This window comes from Danio rerio, chromosome 14 (genome assembly GCF_049306965.1).
Source record: "Danio rerio strain Tuebingen ecotype United States chromosome 14, GRCz12tu, whole genome shotgun sequence".
Lineage (NCBI taxonomy): Eukaryota > Metazoa > Chordata > Actinopteri > Cypriniformes > Danionidae > Danio > Danio rerio.
Window position 1 is genome coordinate 36,536,246 of NC_133189.1, and position 16,377 is coordinate 36,552,622.

At 36.3% G+C, this 16,377-nt stretch overlaps 2 protein-coding genes across 22 annotated transcripts in view; one reads left to right on the forward strand and one right to left on the reverse strand.

The window, feature by feature from the left end:
* zic6 (zic family member 6) overlaps window positions 1-16,377 on the forward strand; it is a 219,172-nt gene that overhangs the window by 111,800 nt on the left and 90,995 nt on the right. For 3 of the 21 annotated variants that reach the window (XR_012389457.1, XR_012389458.1, XR_012389454.1), the window contains one exon: window positions 8,458-8,502. The exons of 15 other annotated variants lie outside the window; for them this stretch is intronic. Coding sequence is in view for 1 of the 6 variants with exons in the window: in NM_001001837.1 (NP_001001837.1) it covers window positions 15,111-16,071 (961 nt within the window). In the remaining 5 variants the exon portion in view is untranslated. 21 annotated transcript variants of the gene reach the window in all.
* On the reverse strand, window positions 5,237-9,381 carry zic3 (zic family member 3 heterotaxy 1 (odd-paired homolog, Drosophila)). The gene is given in 3 exon segments (NM_001001950.2): window positions 5,237-6,753; window positions 7,043-7,206; window positions 8,134-9,381. Coding segments are annotated over 3 exon segments (1,347 nt in total). The 5' UTR covers window positions 9,134-9,381; the 3' UTR covers window positions 5,237-6,570.

Below are 16,377 nucleotides of genomic sequence, written 5' to 3' on the forward strand. Positions count from 1 at the left end.
TTCAATATATTATATTATATTATATTATATTATATTATATTATTTTATATATGTGGGATGTACTATCGTTAGCGTTAACTGCATGACTGTTTAATGATTTTGTTTAATTTAATTTTGTAAATCCGGCTCACATATTTTTAGTGCATGCATGCGATAGGGCTGATATTTTAGTATTTAAGTGTATTAACGGCGCATGCTTTTTTTTTGCATTATAATAAAGGGTTTGTTGTTTTGCACACGTTTTTAGATATTATGTATATCTCTATATCATATAATAGTGTTGAAAAGATAAAAGTTTTTAGGTGTCCTGTTGAATATTGCCATTTGTTTTTTCCTCAACTATGTAATTGTTAGTGAAATCAGACTTTTTTTCTTGCTGGCATCATTGTGGCAACACGACTCCTAAACATCCCGATGTTTAAACATTTGCTAGCCTTTCTGTATAAATTGTGGTGGTGAACGTGAATGTGATTGGCACAAGTTAAAAAACGCATGAATACGCGAACTTGAGCTCTCTTCCTTTGCCATGGCTCACTTTCTTTCCTTTTTTTGAAAGCAAAGTATATGATCCGTATTCTGTAATGTCCCTCAAAAAGAAAAGCTGAAACCGGAAAAACAATTACAAAGGAGATTGGCCCTAGGGTATGGAGAGGTAAGCAGCATGAGGGGTTGGATTGACTCTGGTGCACCCTTGGACCTTACATTATCCTGGCATGAGGTCTCTTTGGCAATAGCTAAGCAATTTCAAACAGCACCTGGCTGCCCACCCCACTGATAGCCTCTATACCTGTGTGTGTCCACCCCGCCCCCCGACCAAGCACACAACTTTTAAACTGTGCATAATGACTTTTGTGTTCAAAGAAACAGATGTAAATGGAAGTAACCTCATAAAATAAGTAATTACTTGTATGATGATTCGGTTAATGTTGGCTCAGTAATATTCGAGGTGTTTTTGATAGTCATATGTCAGCTGGAGGAAAGGTGATACTATCTGTCGCAATAAATTATGTCGTTTTGTATTGTTTACTTATATAAAGGGTTCCTAAATGACCAATCTCTGGCACCTGCTGTCCCGCCCCCTGCAGTCCCTGACCCTTGTTTGCAGGTGCTACTGATTGCACAACTTCTTATAACAGCAACCTTATAACAAACGACTTTTGTTATGGTGGTGATTGTTGCTGTTTGTTGAAATTATTATACTTTGAATCGTTGTGTTAATAGCTTATAGCATTAATAAAGCCAGTGGGGATTCGAAATGCAATGCATGTTATGTAATAGGAGTTTGCTTAAAGCTTCAACCATTTTGATGGCAAATGGTTTCATGGTTTTCCTCTTTGAAGTTATTAAAGACCATTTCCTTGTATTTGATTTGTCATTTGTGAATGTATTGTTTAATTTGATTACTTTTTCTGCACGATAAGCTTTATTTGCAAATAGTATAATATGTGCAAAAAGAAAACGACGCTTTGGAAGTGATCAGGTGTAATTTCTTTATGAAAAAATATTAATGCGGCACTTTGACGTGCGTAAATCAAAAAGTAAATAATAATAATAATAATAAAATACAACATTTAAAAAGAGTGTAGTGTTTACTGACATTTGTGCTGAACCCGTCTCCCTTGTTTATATAACTACATAACAGATATTTAGCTTTTAAAAAAAACTTTGTAAGAAGGAATTCCTTCAGTCTCAGAAGGCGTGGTTTTGAAAGGAGCTCTTCAATATGTTTTAATGTGATAAACTGCAGCGTTACTTGAAACCCTGCGAAAGCAGCCTTCTTAGAGTGTGCACGAACTGCGTGCGTGATTTAGGGGATTGGTATATAGTAATAAACTTGTAAGGTTAAAAAACTACTATCTCTTTCCCTCTTTTACTATTTCTGTATTATATTTCTATTTTTCCCAAGCACAAGAAATAAGGTCTACTCTCTAATCTTAAAACTTGATACTTCATTTAGTGAAGTTGTTTTAAACAAATGTTAATAGGCCCCTATCATGTTATGTTTTTTTTAAATAGGCCTATAGTTTTTTTTTTGTTTGTTTCTTGTTTGATATTAAAATTAAAACGGAAATAAAAAAAATTGCAATCCACAGCATTTGCAGAAATATTACAACTTCCCTACTAACTAACTAACTAACTAACTAAATAAATAAATTTGACACTTGTTAGATTTCAGTCAGTAAACAAACCTTAAAATAAATATTTTATTTAAAGATCCCAATTTCATACAGTAGAGATGGAAACTGTAAAATCAATTTGCACGCAAACTTTCCGAATCATCAAGGTAAATGTTGGCTTCATTTGCCTTCGCTTAACATTACAATAACCCGAGGTACATCCAAAGTAGATTTTGAAAGGACACATCCTGGATTAACAGTCATATTGATCACCTTTGCATATGCATCGCTTTTCCTGCAGGAAAATAAGCTTCAGTAAAGCTCTCTTAAAGGGTTAATTGACGTGCAAATTGTCTCTATCTTCCACATCATTGTTGTATTGTGAGGTAAATGGAGGTTACAAACAAATACAAGTCATTTCCCGTATAGCGGGTTGTCCATAGGCTTCTGCCTTATTCCTATATCGCCAATTAAGTATTTGCGGTTGTTTCAACGCGCTGAATTTGTCTGCACGACAGGGCTGTTGTTAGTATGCGTTTCTACATGGGTTATTCTGTATTTAAGGGTCTAATGTTTTAAAGCAAAGTTGGCCTAATTACAAGGAAACAAATAGTAGCTATGTTCTGAGATTAAACTGTGTGGTGTTTATGATGATTGCGAACCCAGTTGCGTGACAAAAGGCGTTTGGAACATGCTCGTGTCGCTTTATCCTCTTAGACGGTGCCACCCCGCTTAGCCAGCAAAGCTATGAGCTTCAGGGAGGACTAGGGAAAGGACCCTAAATTAGTATTAGCAAGAACGCTCATCCAACCCATATACACTTGAATACTTCTGCCGAACACGTAGGCCTATCAGTATTTTAAGTAAAATATAGCCTAGTTTATGCGGTTATAACATTTAGCAGCGCTGTACCTTTAATTTAAACACATTTTACTTAAAACGCACTAAAACATACGCGTTAGCCTTTTTGATTGGACTGCAAATATTTTATTCGAAATCAAATACAGATTAATTAAACCTAACCCTACCTTACGTCTCATACGAGCTTGTGTAAAATCCAGCACTTTATTTACAGCAGATCTTTAATTGAGTTTTTCTTCACCCAACTAACAGGCACTACCTTTCATGCCATGTGACTGCAGAAAAGCATGTTATTACTCTCACTGCTATTTCCCGAGCACAAGCATCTACTTATTACTTGTTTATTTTAAAATTGCAGAACAAAACAAACCCCGTCTGCTCATTTAGCCAAACTCAGCTGGTGTTTCTGTGTGCCTCAGCAAAACAGCCCGCGCCATATTGTGACGTCACCACGGATGTCAGGCTCTAGCGGATGGCGTGAGGAGAAAATGCTGTCTGAACTAGAAAAAGAATCTGCGCTTGCGCAGAAAACAGAAAGGCTTCAGTTTAAATGAATTTGTAAAACTGTTTATATTTGAAGGTGGGGGTGGGTTTTATATGAAGATGGAGTCATTGGGGGTTGGGTTAAAATATTGCATTTCAAGTGAAGAAGCATTTAAGAGACCGACAGATTCTCAAAAATAATAGGGTTGCCTTGCATACAGCTTATAATTATCTATCTATCTATCTATCTATCTATCTATCTATCTATCTATCTATCTATCTATCTATCTATCTATCTATCTATCTATCTATCTATCTATCTATCTATCTATCTATCTATCTATCTATCCATCTATCTATCTTGTGTAGCTAAATATTTGAGTTAAAACAACTCTTTCAGGCTATATTTTCATAGTTTCATTAAAACATAATCAGTAAATGCAATCTGCATTTACAATCTGGATACAATCTGCAGGATACAATCTGCCACTGGTGCAGGTTTTCTGTTTTTATATATATATATATATATATATATATATATATATATATATATATATATATATGTATATGTATATGTATATGTATATATATATATATATATTTTTTTTTTTTTTTTTTTTTTTTCTTGTCGCACGCCTTTATAATGAATGCCTGCCGAGCCCTGCCTACATAATTGACATGCAGAGAATGGCTAGTCTATCTCGGCAGAAAGTTTTTAAACTTAACCTTCGTAGCTTGTTTGCGCGTGTACTCCCCAAGATCATAGGAAGGGTCTTAAGATAATCATATGCTATGACTGTTCAGTTAACATTGTAAACTCTTTCGTCTTTCCAAAAGAAACAAACAGAACAGGATGGTAAGATGGCGGCATGTTACTGTCAAGTTCAAGTGTGCTATGTTGCTTCGTAGAGTTTGAAATAGCTTTGTAACCTATTACAAGTTCACGGTTATAACCAGAAGAAAAATTAATGAAAATGAAAAACTGAGGTCTTGATTTGTGACATTTCAGGATTTGTTTTAATTCCAGTCAAAACTTGTTCACATTTTGTCATAAATAGTTTGTTAAACAAACCAACAAACAATAACCCTACTTCGGAAGAAAGTACAAGATTCTGCTGAATTTTGAATAGGGTATGTTGCAGTAACATCGCTTGCCTCGAAAATGGCACAGTGACACAGTTCATCAGTTAAACATATGCTTTTCAGGAATAACTTGATGCGTGACCCATTTCCACGAGAAAATGTCACAGAATCACATTCAAGCTCCATTTGTACATTAGATCTGTCTGAGATCAGGGTTGAAGAAACATCGAATGTGGCTGAAATAAATCTTTATTTTCTTTAACTTAACGTATAGAAAATAGTATATAAAACATATATTCATTAAATTATTTAAATAAACGTTTTTATATATCACCGTTACGAGGTACTGTTTTTTTACGTTTGTTTTCAAAAGTAGTGCTGGTGGTTTGAAATCATGTTCATAAGCACAATATATTTATATGCATAATTTTAGTCTCTTAAAAAATATGTAACAATGCAATGCTGTAACTCTCGGTGTCACTGAACACATATTTCCCCTCACTTTTCCATCTTAAAAAGTTGTAGTATTCTTAATACTAAATTTCATTCACACATACAGTTCCACATCTGGAAAAGTTATTCACATAAAACAAGCAAATGTGTAATCAAAGTTTTCTATATGTTATACCACAGTACTCATAACAAACAACACGCTATATTCACAGAAGAACTACATTTAAAACAATGCAAACTGACAGACAGAAAGTTTTATTTTGAGATTACTGTTGTGACAGATCATTGCTCCTCTTTGACACATTAAACACAGACTTGCATCCACAAAGACAGTTCTGGAACTATCAAAAATGGAATACCATACTGATTCAAATGGACCTTAAACCCAGGAATATTGGTTAACTTCTTTAACACTGTCACACGGTTTCAAAGTTGATGCATGAATGAAAGCTATGCTATTGCATGGTGTATCTGATCAAAAAGTGGCGTTTCGATGAAAATACTGGTCAGTGGGCATCTCGAATTTGTAAGTGATCCTTAGGTGTAGTCTATACTCGAATGGTAAGAGTAAAGAAAAATACAAAATAAGAAATTTCGATAACCAGAATGCCTCTGTATAACTCACATATATGGCTGATTCATCAGTGATATAAAGGGGGGAAAGAACCCATTGTTTTATTACTTTTTATACCGATCCTTACATCAGCTTATGTTGCAAAATGCAAACTTTAAACTATAGAGCATGTCTTGTCATATTATTAATATAATTAATACTTTACGACCCAGATAAGACACATACATTGGTTAAAAAAGATACAATCGTATCGTGGGAACTTTAGAACTGACTCCCTTTTCATCGTTAAAACTGGTTGACTCAAAACTGTACAGTCTTGTTAGAAAACATTTCCATAAATATCATTTAAGATTCGGCTTTTTCGCCGATAATTAAATTACAAATTGATAAATATGGCATCATGGATATGTATTTACATCATTATTAACAAAGGCAACGTTATAATCAAAGGTAACAATCGTAAGCTAATACCACATTTCTCCACCTGAAAACGGACTTGGACAACAGATTTGACTCCATCAAACAAGGAAATACATTCACGAGTAGGCTATATACTTATTTATGATTTATTTTTTGTTCAAGTTCAAGACAAAGACTTTGGCACGTTTCTTAAGACTGTCTGAAGTTTTAACAATCAATCAAAGGTGATGTGAGTGTCACCTTAATATAAAACACCGTGAAATATTCTTTCTTTGCCATTATTTTTAAATATTTTTTTCAGAAAATACATAAAATGAAAAATAAAATAATCATCTGAAATCTGAAAACTAAAGGAAAACCATTTATTCTTAGAAAGTGTTATTTTGTTATTTTATGTCTTGCTAGTTTTCTTCGAACTCGGAATAAAGTCAAATTTCGAATCCTGAGAATGGACGAGGCCTGCTGGCGAACTCTCATCTTTTCCTGTTGTTTCAATGCCATTTTGTACGCCATAGCGTAAATAGTTTTTAAAGGTTACTTCAACCTTTTGGTCCACCATTTGAGAGTCTGCTTGGAGCTTCAAACGTACCATTCGTTAAAATTAGGTGGTAGTCCATCGCTGTGTGCTGATGAATTTTGCACCGCGGACGTGGGTGTTTTTGTCGGGTCTTCAGTGTTCGCAGAAACCAGCACTGGCGGCGTGGACGACTCGTATCCAGAGCTCGCAGCCGGAGACGACTCTGAGCCTTGTGATTCGTGTACCTTAAATTACAACGTTCACAGATGTATGACACAGGCAGAACAAGCAAATAACACGCTTATACACATGGTGCAGATAAACGTTATGGTTCGTCTTGGATTTCTGATCGATGCTATAAATTTGTGAAACACAGAACGGCATGCCGCATGCCAGGCCTTCATGAAATGAATTTAACGCCTTCCCAGGACATGTATAATACATTTATCGAAGCGGTTAGTTATTTTCTCTAGAATCTTTATCTGCGTGATTTTTCTTTGAAAAAATGTTTGCAAAACAGAAATGCCTCCTTACCTTCATATGTTTCCTGAGAGAGCTGGGATGTGTGTAGGACTTGTCACACACTTTGCAGATATATGGCTTGTCAGATGTGTGCACGTGCATGTGCTTTTTCCTGTCGCTGCTGTTTGCAAATCGCCTGTCGCAGCCATCGAACTCGCATTTAAATGGCTTCTCACCTGCAAGTGAGAGCAAACATTAGGGTTTTAGGAATATAACTTTTTAATTAGAGCACAACTTTAAGTTATGTAATAGCCTACACGCTTTTCTAAATAATGGGCCGTGTGTGCGCTCACACCAGATGGTTTGGTTACCCACATATCACGCTCTTCGCTCTTATCCTTTTTTTTTACTTACCAGGCATCTTTACATTTGCTTTAGAAAAAAATAATTGCAATAATAACAAAATTAAGCAAGTAAGCATGCGTGATCGTATAAATTGTGTCAATTTATGCACGCGTTTCTTCTCTGCCAAGTCTAACCATATACACTGTTCAACAGCTTGCTTTACATTTTATGTAGATCTCGAAAGGGGTCAATATTTTAGGCACAAATCCAGCTATTAGACTAAACGCACATCGTCAAAATTCATGCTTTCCCAGAAAATTGTGCAGCATTTTTTCATGCATCAACATAACACAAATCCTATGCAATTACTAACTTTATAGCCACAAGCATCGGAAGCTTCACAAAACGAAAAGGGTCCATTCACAATTTCGCTCCACAACCACGCATGCAGCTTTGCATTTTAATTTATGACTTGTTCATCTCCTAAAAGATTTGCGACGTATATATACATTTCAACTAACATAAATTTTACTCAATCAAATAAATAAATAAATGAGGAAAGAAACTTGATTATATAAATAGTAAATGTAGTCAAACTCTCCCCTAACATTTCATTTCTACAAGCCTGAAGTGTGGTTAAAGAAGTTGACAAATTTATCTATGATAAATACTTTACTATTCACTTTAAAAAGAAAAAACTTTAATTTGAAAAACTTTTAGAAATGCACTGCCTTGTTTTAGTTGAGTAAATAGTGGTATTTTACCTATTAAATGCATTGTTGAAATATGTAAAATCGGGGGGAATTTAATTTCCTTACCTGTGTGAGTTCTTTTGTGAATTTTAAGATTTTCTGATCTTGCGAAAATTTTACCACAACCAGGAAACGGACAAGGGAACGGTTTCTCTCCAGTGTGTACTCGGATGTGGTTCACGAGTTTGTATTTGGCCTTAAAGGATTTCCCCTCTCTCGGGCAATCCTCCCAGTAGCAAACATGATTACTCTGCTCTGGGCCGCCAACGTGTTCCATCGAAACATGTGTCACCATTTCATGCATTGTGCTGAAAGTTCTGTCACAAGTCTTTTTAGGTCTGTTCATCTGATTCTCATCTATCCACTTACAAGACAATTCTTGCTTTATAGGCTGCCGCATGTATCTGAAGAAGGCCCCCGGACCATGGTGTGTGGGTACGTTCATTCCCATGTTCATATTAATGGGATGGTTATAGTTATGCAGCGGAGCGGCGCCATAAGGTTCCGTACGAGGGCTCGCCACAGGTCGATATGGATCTGGACGGCCAAAAATGTCCCCGCGTAAACCCAGGTGCATTTGACTGTTTACAACATGTCCTCCTGGTGATGTGTGGCTCACGCTCTGATCGTGAAGTCCAGGAAACAACAGATGTCCCGGGTTGTCCGAAATTCCGGGGGGCCCGTGTAGACTCCCAGCAGAAGCGGCAAAGATTCCATGCTGGGCACTCGGCGGTGCGGTCTCTCCGATGCCTGCGCCCCTGTTTCTGAAGAGAAAGTCCCTGGTCGAATTGAATGCTCCACCGGCGTAAGAACCAACTTGTCCTCCGTGGTGGTGTCCGAGCGCTGCTGCGTATCCAGTTGCTTGCGGTGTGAACGCTGATGTCTGGCTGGAGGCGATGTCGTGAGTAACGGGACTAATCTTGAAGGCAGCCGAGTGAGATGAATCTGCGAAGGGACTGAGTCCCAGCCCAGGGTCTCTGTTTCCTAACTCATGGTGTCTAGGCGTTCCGAAGCCCCCTACTCCTAGTGACGGGAACTGAGGAGCGCTATCAAGGAGCATAGTCATTGGGCTCAATCGAGAAAAACAAATGAAAAATAAAAAAAGAGGGAAACCCCAGGTTAGTGGAGTGAACGGGTACCGGGAAATTGAGCGCAATTTCACGTAAGCTTGAAAAAAGAAATCTTCAATTGAAAAAAAACGAAATGATAATCCCGGGTCTCGGTAAACGGGAGAAAAACTCCCGCAACTGGGATCCGTGAGAAAGAGGATCAAACTTCCCCCCCTTTCCAGACGAATGATGTCCTTGGACTGATAAAGTCAATCACTCACTCCTTGCACATAAATGAGCTCGGGAGGCAGCTCTACGCTGTCCAATGAAAGCACAGCTCCCTCTTAGTCACGTGATGGATAGGAAGGGCGTTAATTGGCTGCACGTTCGTTGATTGGCAAGGTTTAGTATTGAAAATGGCAGTTCGTTTCAGTGAGTAGATTTGATTGGTTGCTGTTGGCATTATTTGCAGGTAAAGCAACGGGACTTTATTTCGGTTCAGTAAGAAAGGCTTGTTTATTTCCCGTGCTTAGCACGTCAGCTGTTCCCAAAGTTATGCTACATAAACTTTCAGTAGATGCGTGATTTAAAGAAAGATACTTTCGCCTACTCTTTGCCAAAATTTAGAAGAAAATAGACTAGATCTAAAAAAAATAGAAGTGTACGGGAAATTATTATTTTTAACTAAGAAAAAATGATGTATCTTCATTTTAAAAGTAAGAACATTGTTTATCTATCTATCTATCTATCTATCTATCTATCTATCTATCTATCTATCTATCTATCTATCTATCTATCTATCTATCTATCTATCTATCTATCTATCTATCTATCTATCTATCTACATCTAGCCTAAATAAACTGAACCACTTACTAAAGTTTTTGTTCATTAGCCTTTTAGAGTGAAACTTAAATTACATGACTGTAGAACAGTAATACAGGGAATGAAGTATGGTGGTGATTGTAATATCCCGAGAATTTTTTTTTTCCATGGCGCCAAAAACTCTGCTATTGAGAAAGTTTCACAGGGTTGCTGGTGACTCGCTGCAGGACACGTAAAATCTGATCAAGTTCACAGACGCGCTGAGTGTTTCAAGCAGCGCTTTTTATACCTCCAAGCCTTTTCACGTTCCCTCTCCCCCTCAATTTCTAGGCTCGAAAGGAGCTCCCTTTTATATCTTAGAGATTAAAAAACAAAAATCTTTAAATCAGCCTCTCATTCTAGTCTAGTCCTCAGCTTTAATGCATTCACTTTCACCGCGTTTTCTGCAAGGGGAAAACTAATAGTTTTTTTAAGGTGAGTGTTATTTTGTTCAGTAGATATTATTTAGTTTAAAATATTCTAATTTAGGCTATGTTGTATTTGGGTAATCGTATATTTCTTTTAATTTTTTATTGACAAATTAAGCTAAATTCTTAAACATCTATCTATCTATCTATCTATCTATCTATCTATCTATCTATCTATCTATCTATCTATCTATCTATCTATCTATCTATCTATCTATCTATCTATCTATCTGTCTGTCTGTCTGTCTGTCTGTCTGTCTGTCTGTCTGTCTACACACACACACACACACACACACACACACACACACACACACACACACACACACATATATATATATATATATATATATATATATATATATATATACACACACACACACACACACACACACACACACACACACACACAATTTAAGCGTGAATTGCAATATAGAGATATCCTTCAATCAAGTTAAATCCGGTTCTTTTTTCTTTCTTTTTTCAAGCACTGCCCACTCTTTGCTTCATCTTTATTTCTTCCCCTCTCTCTTCCCCTTTCGTACACGAACACACGTGTGAGTATATTATGCAGCGGACAGATTTATGACGATTTTTGTTAAGTTTCAGGGCTGGTAGTCCGATAGACTTCGGTTTCTTTACTTTCCATTCTAGATGTTGGCCTATGGTTTGTCTGTTTAAATGTGGACGCGCTTAATATATTATGTGACATATTCATTTCCGGGCGTGGCTAGGGAAAAGCTAAGTTCTTAAGGACGTTCTTAGCTTTCACCACGCAAGGAATTGTTCAGTTACTTCACTTAAATTCTTTACTGCACTCTGCACTGCGTCTAAATGCCGACCAAAGGGCAAATGAGGGCAAAAGACGTTTTTAACTCAAGGGGGCCTCATGCATTGTTTTACGTTGAACCACGGGAAATTCAAAGTACTTTATAAGCCTGTAATTGCGTGGAACTCAAATGTTTTTTTCTACCGTTTATGTAAGATAAAATTTGTTTTGTAAAAATTGTGGAATGTCTGTCTCTGGTCCCTTATGCTGGACTTGGCCTTCTTCTTCTTTTTGTTTTCTATAGTTAAATTACAGTTTAAAGATAATTCATGAATAACTCTCGAATATGATTCTGGTATAAAAATCAAGCTCAGTAGTGCAGATCTATTTATTGTCGCATAGAATAGTTTATAATGAATGTAGCTCACTGCTGCACATCGTGTCGTTATTATTTATTTTACGGCTGTCAGTCTCGCATTTAATTCACAAGTTTATTAGCAACACAAAATGATCTCGTGCATATGACTCCAGATGACTCTTATACCTACCACTTTATCATCCTTTAATTTTCTATGAGTAATATTTGTATTATTGTCATGCTTTATATTGATGTTTTTTTCTTAGACATATTAAGGCAATCTTTTTTGTGTACTATTGCAGCGCATGTTTTTACGTATAGCTTCTAAATATTTAAAAGTTTTCAGCCTGTTTTGTCAGCTTTACTGAGAAGTGAGTGTATTTATATGAAACACCTAATCAGTATTGGGTAATAAAGTAGCTGTGGCACATCCCATTAACATGTCTATATAAATTTTGTTAACTATGTTTAGCATAAATAATTGGAAATTAAATTTGTTGTGGCGCTACGCACCTTATTAGAGCATGGAAACTGCTCTTGAAGACAATCGTTCTTGCCGAACCCTAAAAAAAGAAATCCTTATGTGGTGAAAAAATGTCCTTATGTGGAGTTTTTTAATCGGTGCATATGTTTTATATATATACAGATAACCACATTTTATCTTGACTTATTTATTTAGTAAGTAATTTGCATTTCAGAAAGAAATATAATTCTATATTGTTATCTAGAATTGTTGGATGGAAATTCTATATATTTTATAGGTATTTTATATTGAATATTTTATAAAGTAATATTTTGGTTTAACAATACAATCGTAAGTAAACTAGTTATGCAAGGAAAGAGGCAGTTTATATTTGGGCAAACATGCTTGTATGGAGGCCTATATTTAGGTTTGTAAAATTAAAATTTGCTGTTTTGTTATAGTTACAATTCACAATCAAATTACATTTAAACCACCATGCTATCAACTATGCATTTAATTGATATTAGTCTTTGTTGACTAGTTTATATACTTTGAGTAGCTAAAACTTGGAAAAAAGCCTGTTACCCTTTGAGCTATAGCTATGTGTTATTTGGCCCATTTAGTGACTGTTGAAAATATGACAGAAAAAAAAAACTTTCATATACAATTTTTATTTGTTAATTTATGGCACATTTGTGCTCTCTCTACTATTTATTTAAATATTCCTGCTCTGACCAATATTGTCTATTGTAATCAAGTAAGTTGATCATATACAGAATGTGCAAATGGATTCTTTTTTTTTTTTTTTTTCCAGTAATGGAGATATAAAGAAGAAAGAAATTTATCAGGAGTCTTATCTGAAGGGTTGCTGTTTGGTGTTGGAGAAGACAGTTTTACACAAAATTATATCTGTCATAAATAGTATATAATTACTCTGTTATTTAGGTGAACATCACTGTCAAGGTTTTTTATCTTAAAGCTATTCTGATATAAAAAATACATATCAATGTAAAGGGTTGTTGAATTCATTTGTTGTTTTCTTTTGTTATATTAGTTTTTATTTTGACTCTGTTAATGTAGTGACAATATTATTTCAGTGTTAATTATGACTTAATTATGACTGTTGTGAATACAGTTACTGTAACCTCAGTAAATATTGTTGCCTTGTATAATATTTACTCTATCCAAGAACTTAATGTGTGGGAAGAATTAAATCAGTAAATAATCCAAGCTTGTGCCCACTCAAAGGGGGAGGACTGTATTCAGGGCAAAAAGGTATACTAATGACTTTCTTAAAATCAGGATGTTGTAAAATGAGAGAGGATCATCTCTGTTTTAATCGAAAATTTGTTCATGTAAATGGTTCAAGTGATCAATCAAGTTTGATTGATCTCTCCGCACTATGATGCCGTGTCACTCTTTTTCCAAAAGTAGTCTAACTTATTTGTTGAATCAAAACCTGTTTTTATTTTTGTCAGTTTTATACTGACAGGTGCAAAATAATTTAGAACAAGTGAATAAACTGACAACAGATCATCAGGGGCTAAATTTTGAATACGGGAAACTAGCTTCCTTTCTTGTAACCTTGAAAGTCAGAAGTCTATTAACCCTTGCATATTCCATGTTCAAATAAACCTTTTAGGTATTTTGCGACATTTAGTTATTTACCCCAGTTTTTTTCTTTTGTAATGTACAGCTTGCTCACGTGTTTATTACATTTGCGTATGTTTACAATATTTTATTATTGACATTAATTTATTATTCTTACTTTAAATATATCTGTTCGTTTGGAATATGAATGAATGAACGAATGAATGAATGAATTGTTCACTTCAGATATGTAACTCCAAGAAAATAACCGATAAAACTGCACGCTCATGTGCATTTCATGAAATGCATCTCTCCTCAGTAAACAAAGTTAAACGTAAACTTTAAAATATTCCACATTATTAGTTAGATTTTTTTGTTTAGTATATTGTAATAACGAAGTAAAACATACATTTCAATATAGGATATTTGCATTATAACCAAGTAAAGAACATCTAAAGAAAAAGACAAAGTACCAATAATCGAGTTAGTTGGCATCACAATTTTCAAGGGTTAATAGCAAATATGCTATGTAATTTGCATAAATAACTTTTTCTTAAATAGTTTGTATAAAAAATGTCAAACACTGGGGAAAAAGTTTTTTCTGTCGCATTTAAGCTAGTAACCTTTAGTCAAGTAAGTGTAGTGGCGTAGTGTATTACCAAGGGTCTGCACATGCTTGCTTTTGAATGAAATATATATATATATATATATATATATATATATATATATATATATATATATATATATATATATATATATATATAAAGAGAAGAATTTGTGTGGCCAACAACAGCAGCCTATTATATATCGAACAAGTACCAAAGTATATTCCGTTTAATTAAAGTTGAACTACAAACTGAAATATTAAAGCAGACACCGAGATCTGACTGATTGTGAGAGGCGAGTGGCTTGAAAGAGAATTTTGATTTCGTTGCTTAACTTGGATTATTTCTATTCGGTGTTGAAATCACACTGCTGAATATCATTCGTAGCACAAGACTTTCTAATAAATCACATATATGGCATTTCCATACTTGAGCCAACGACATCTTATTCGGCACTCTAGTGCATTTAAGTCACAGAGCAGCCAATATCTGGCAGTGAGCGAGCGGCACATATCAAAGCGTTTGCACTGAGATATTTGAAAACGGAGTCGTGTGGTGAACGCCTGCGTGTCCCTTTTAAAACAAATCCAGGGACTGTCAATCATCGCGCATTCCGACCAATCCCAAAGCACCGTTTTTTAAAAGCTGGTTTGCCTGCTGTGCTTTTATATTGCAGTATGGCCTGGTTCGGAGCATTTTACTACCACGTTATTGCCACAAATCAAGAGGGCAAAGTGAACGGCATGGGACTCACACCAATCTTAACGAACCTCGGTCCGATTCTTGCGTCTGAGAGGTTTACAGGCAATAACTGCACATGCAGATGATACAGCGGGGGGAATGGGGAAGAGTTTTGTAGGTAAATCGTAAACTTTAAAGGTTGGTTGATTTGCCAAGCCCTCAGCCAAGCTTGCAACAAAACATGACAAGCCTGTCGCGGTTTAGTGGCTGCCCTCTTTCTTGCGTCAACCCTGGGGAGAGCAATACTGAACCCAGCGTGATGCTGCCACCTTTGGCAGAGGAGCACATGGGGCACCCCACTGGCAGTTCCTTAAAACTCTGCCCCTCGCAAAATTTGCGAGACTACCACGAGACGAGGGCCAGTGCATATGTTGACCACTCGGTTACCCATTTTCCAGACACTGGATACACCAGTCATCGCTTAGAACCCAGTCCTAGGGGCATTATCATTGGGACAAATCTGTCAGCAGCAGGCATGCCACCAGTAACTGATCAGCTGGCTTCGAGACCAACCCAACATGGCAATATTGGAAGGTACCGTGACCTCCACAGCTATAGAGATGGCAGGAGCCACGCGTTCTTCACCGCCTATCAAGAGCAGGCCCATGGCTCGTCAGACGCAACCCGAGATCTCAGCAGCCAAATGATGTTGGGTCTACCAGGAGATCTTCTCTCACGAACGCACCCGTACGGGCAGCCGGTCAGTGGCCCCAGGGCCAACAGCCAGCAGCTTGTCACCCAGTTCTTGGAGTTCTATAAGCCTCTGAATATGGCCATGCAGCGAGGAGGGGGTGACGCCTTCCTCAGGTGCTCCAGGCAGAATCCAAAACACGAGCTCGTGTGCAAGTGGAGTGACGGCCAGGAGGGCACTGGCAAGCCGCCCTGCGCCAGGAGTTTTGGGACCATGTATGAACTCGTCACCCATGTGACGGTTGAGCATGTCGGAGGACCGGAGCACTCTGACTACGTTTGTCACTGGGAGAACTGCCCAAGAGACAGAAAGCCTTTCAAAGCCAAATACAAGCTCGTCAACCACGTCAGAGTGCACACAGGAGAAAAGCCCTTTCCCTGCCCTTTTCATGGATGTGAAAAAGTTTTTGCCAGATCCGAAAACCTCAAGATTCACAAGAGAACGCATACAGGTTAGTTGTTAATAATAATAATAATAATAATAATAATAATAATAATATTAATAATAGTAATATTAATAATAATGATAATGATAACAACTACAACAGTAATAATAGTAATAATAATCAGCATCTTCAAACTTATATAATTGTTTTTGAATTTTTTTCGGTGAGTTTTGCTTTATATTGTTACAACACAAAAAATACTGTAATATATGTTTATATAAATAATCGATGAAAAAATGTTAAATTACAGATTCCCAAAATATTGCTGTGTCAATTATTCGGTGATATTTCAAATCGTATTTTCGCTGTACA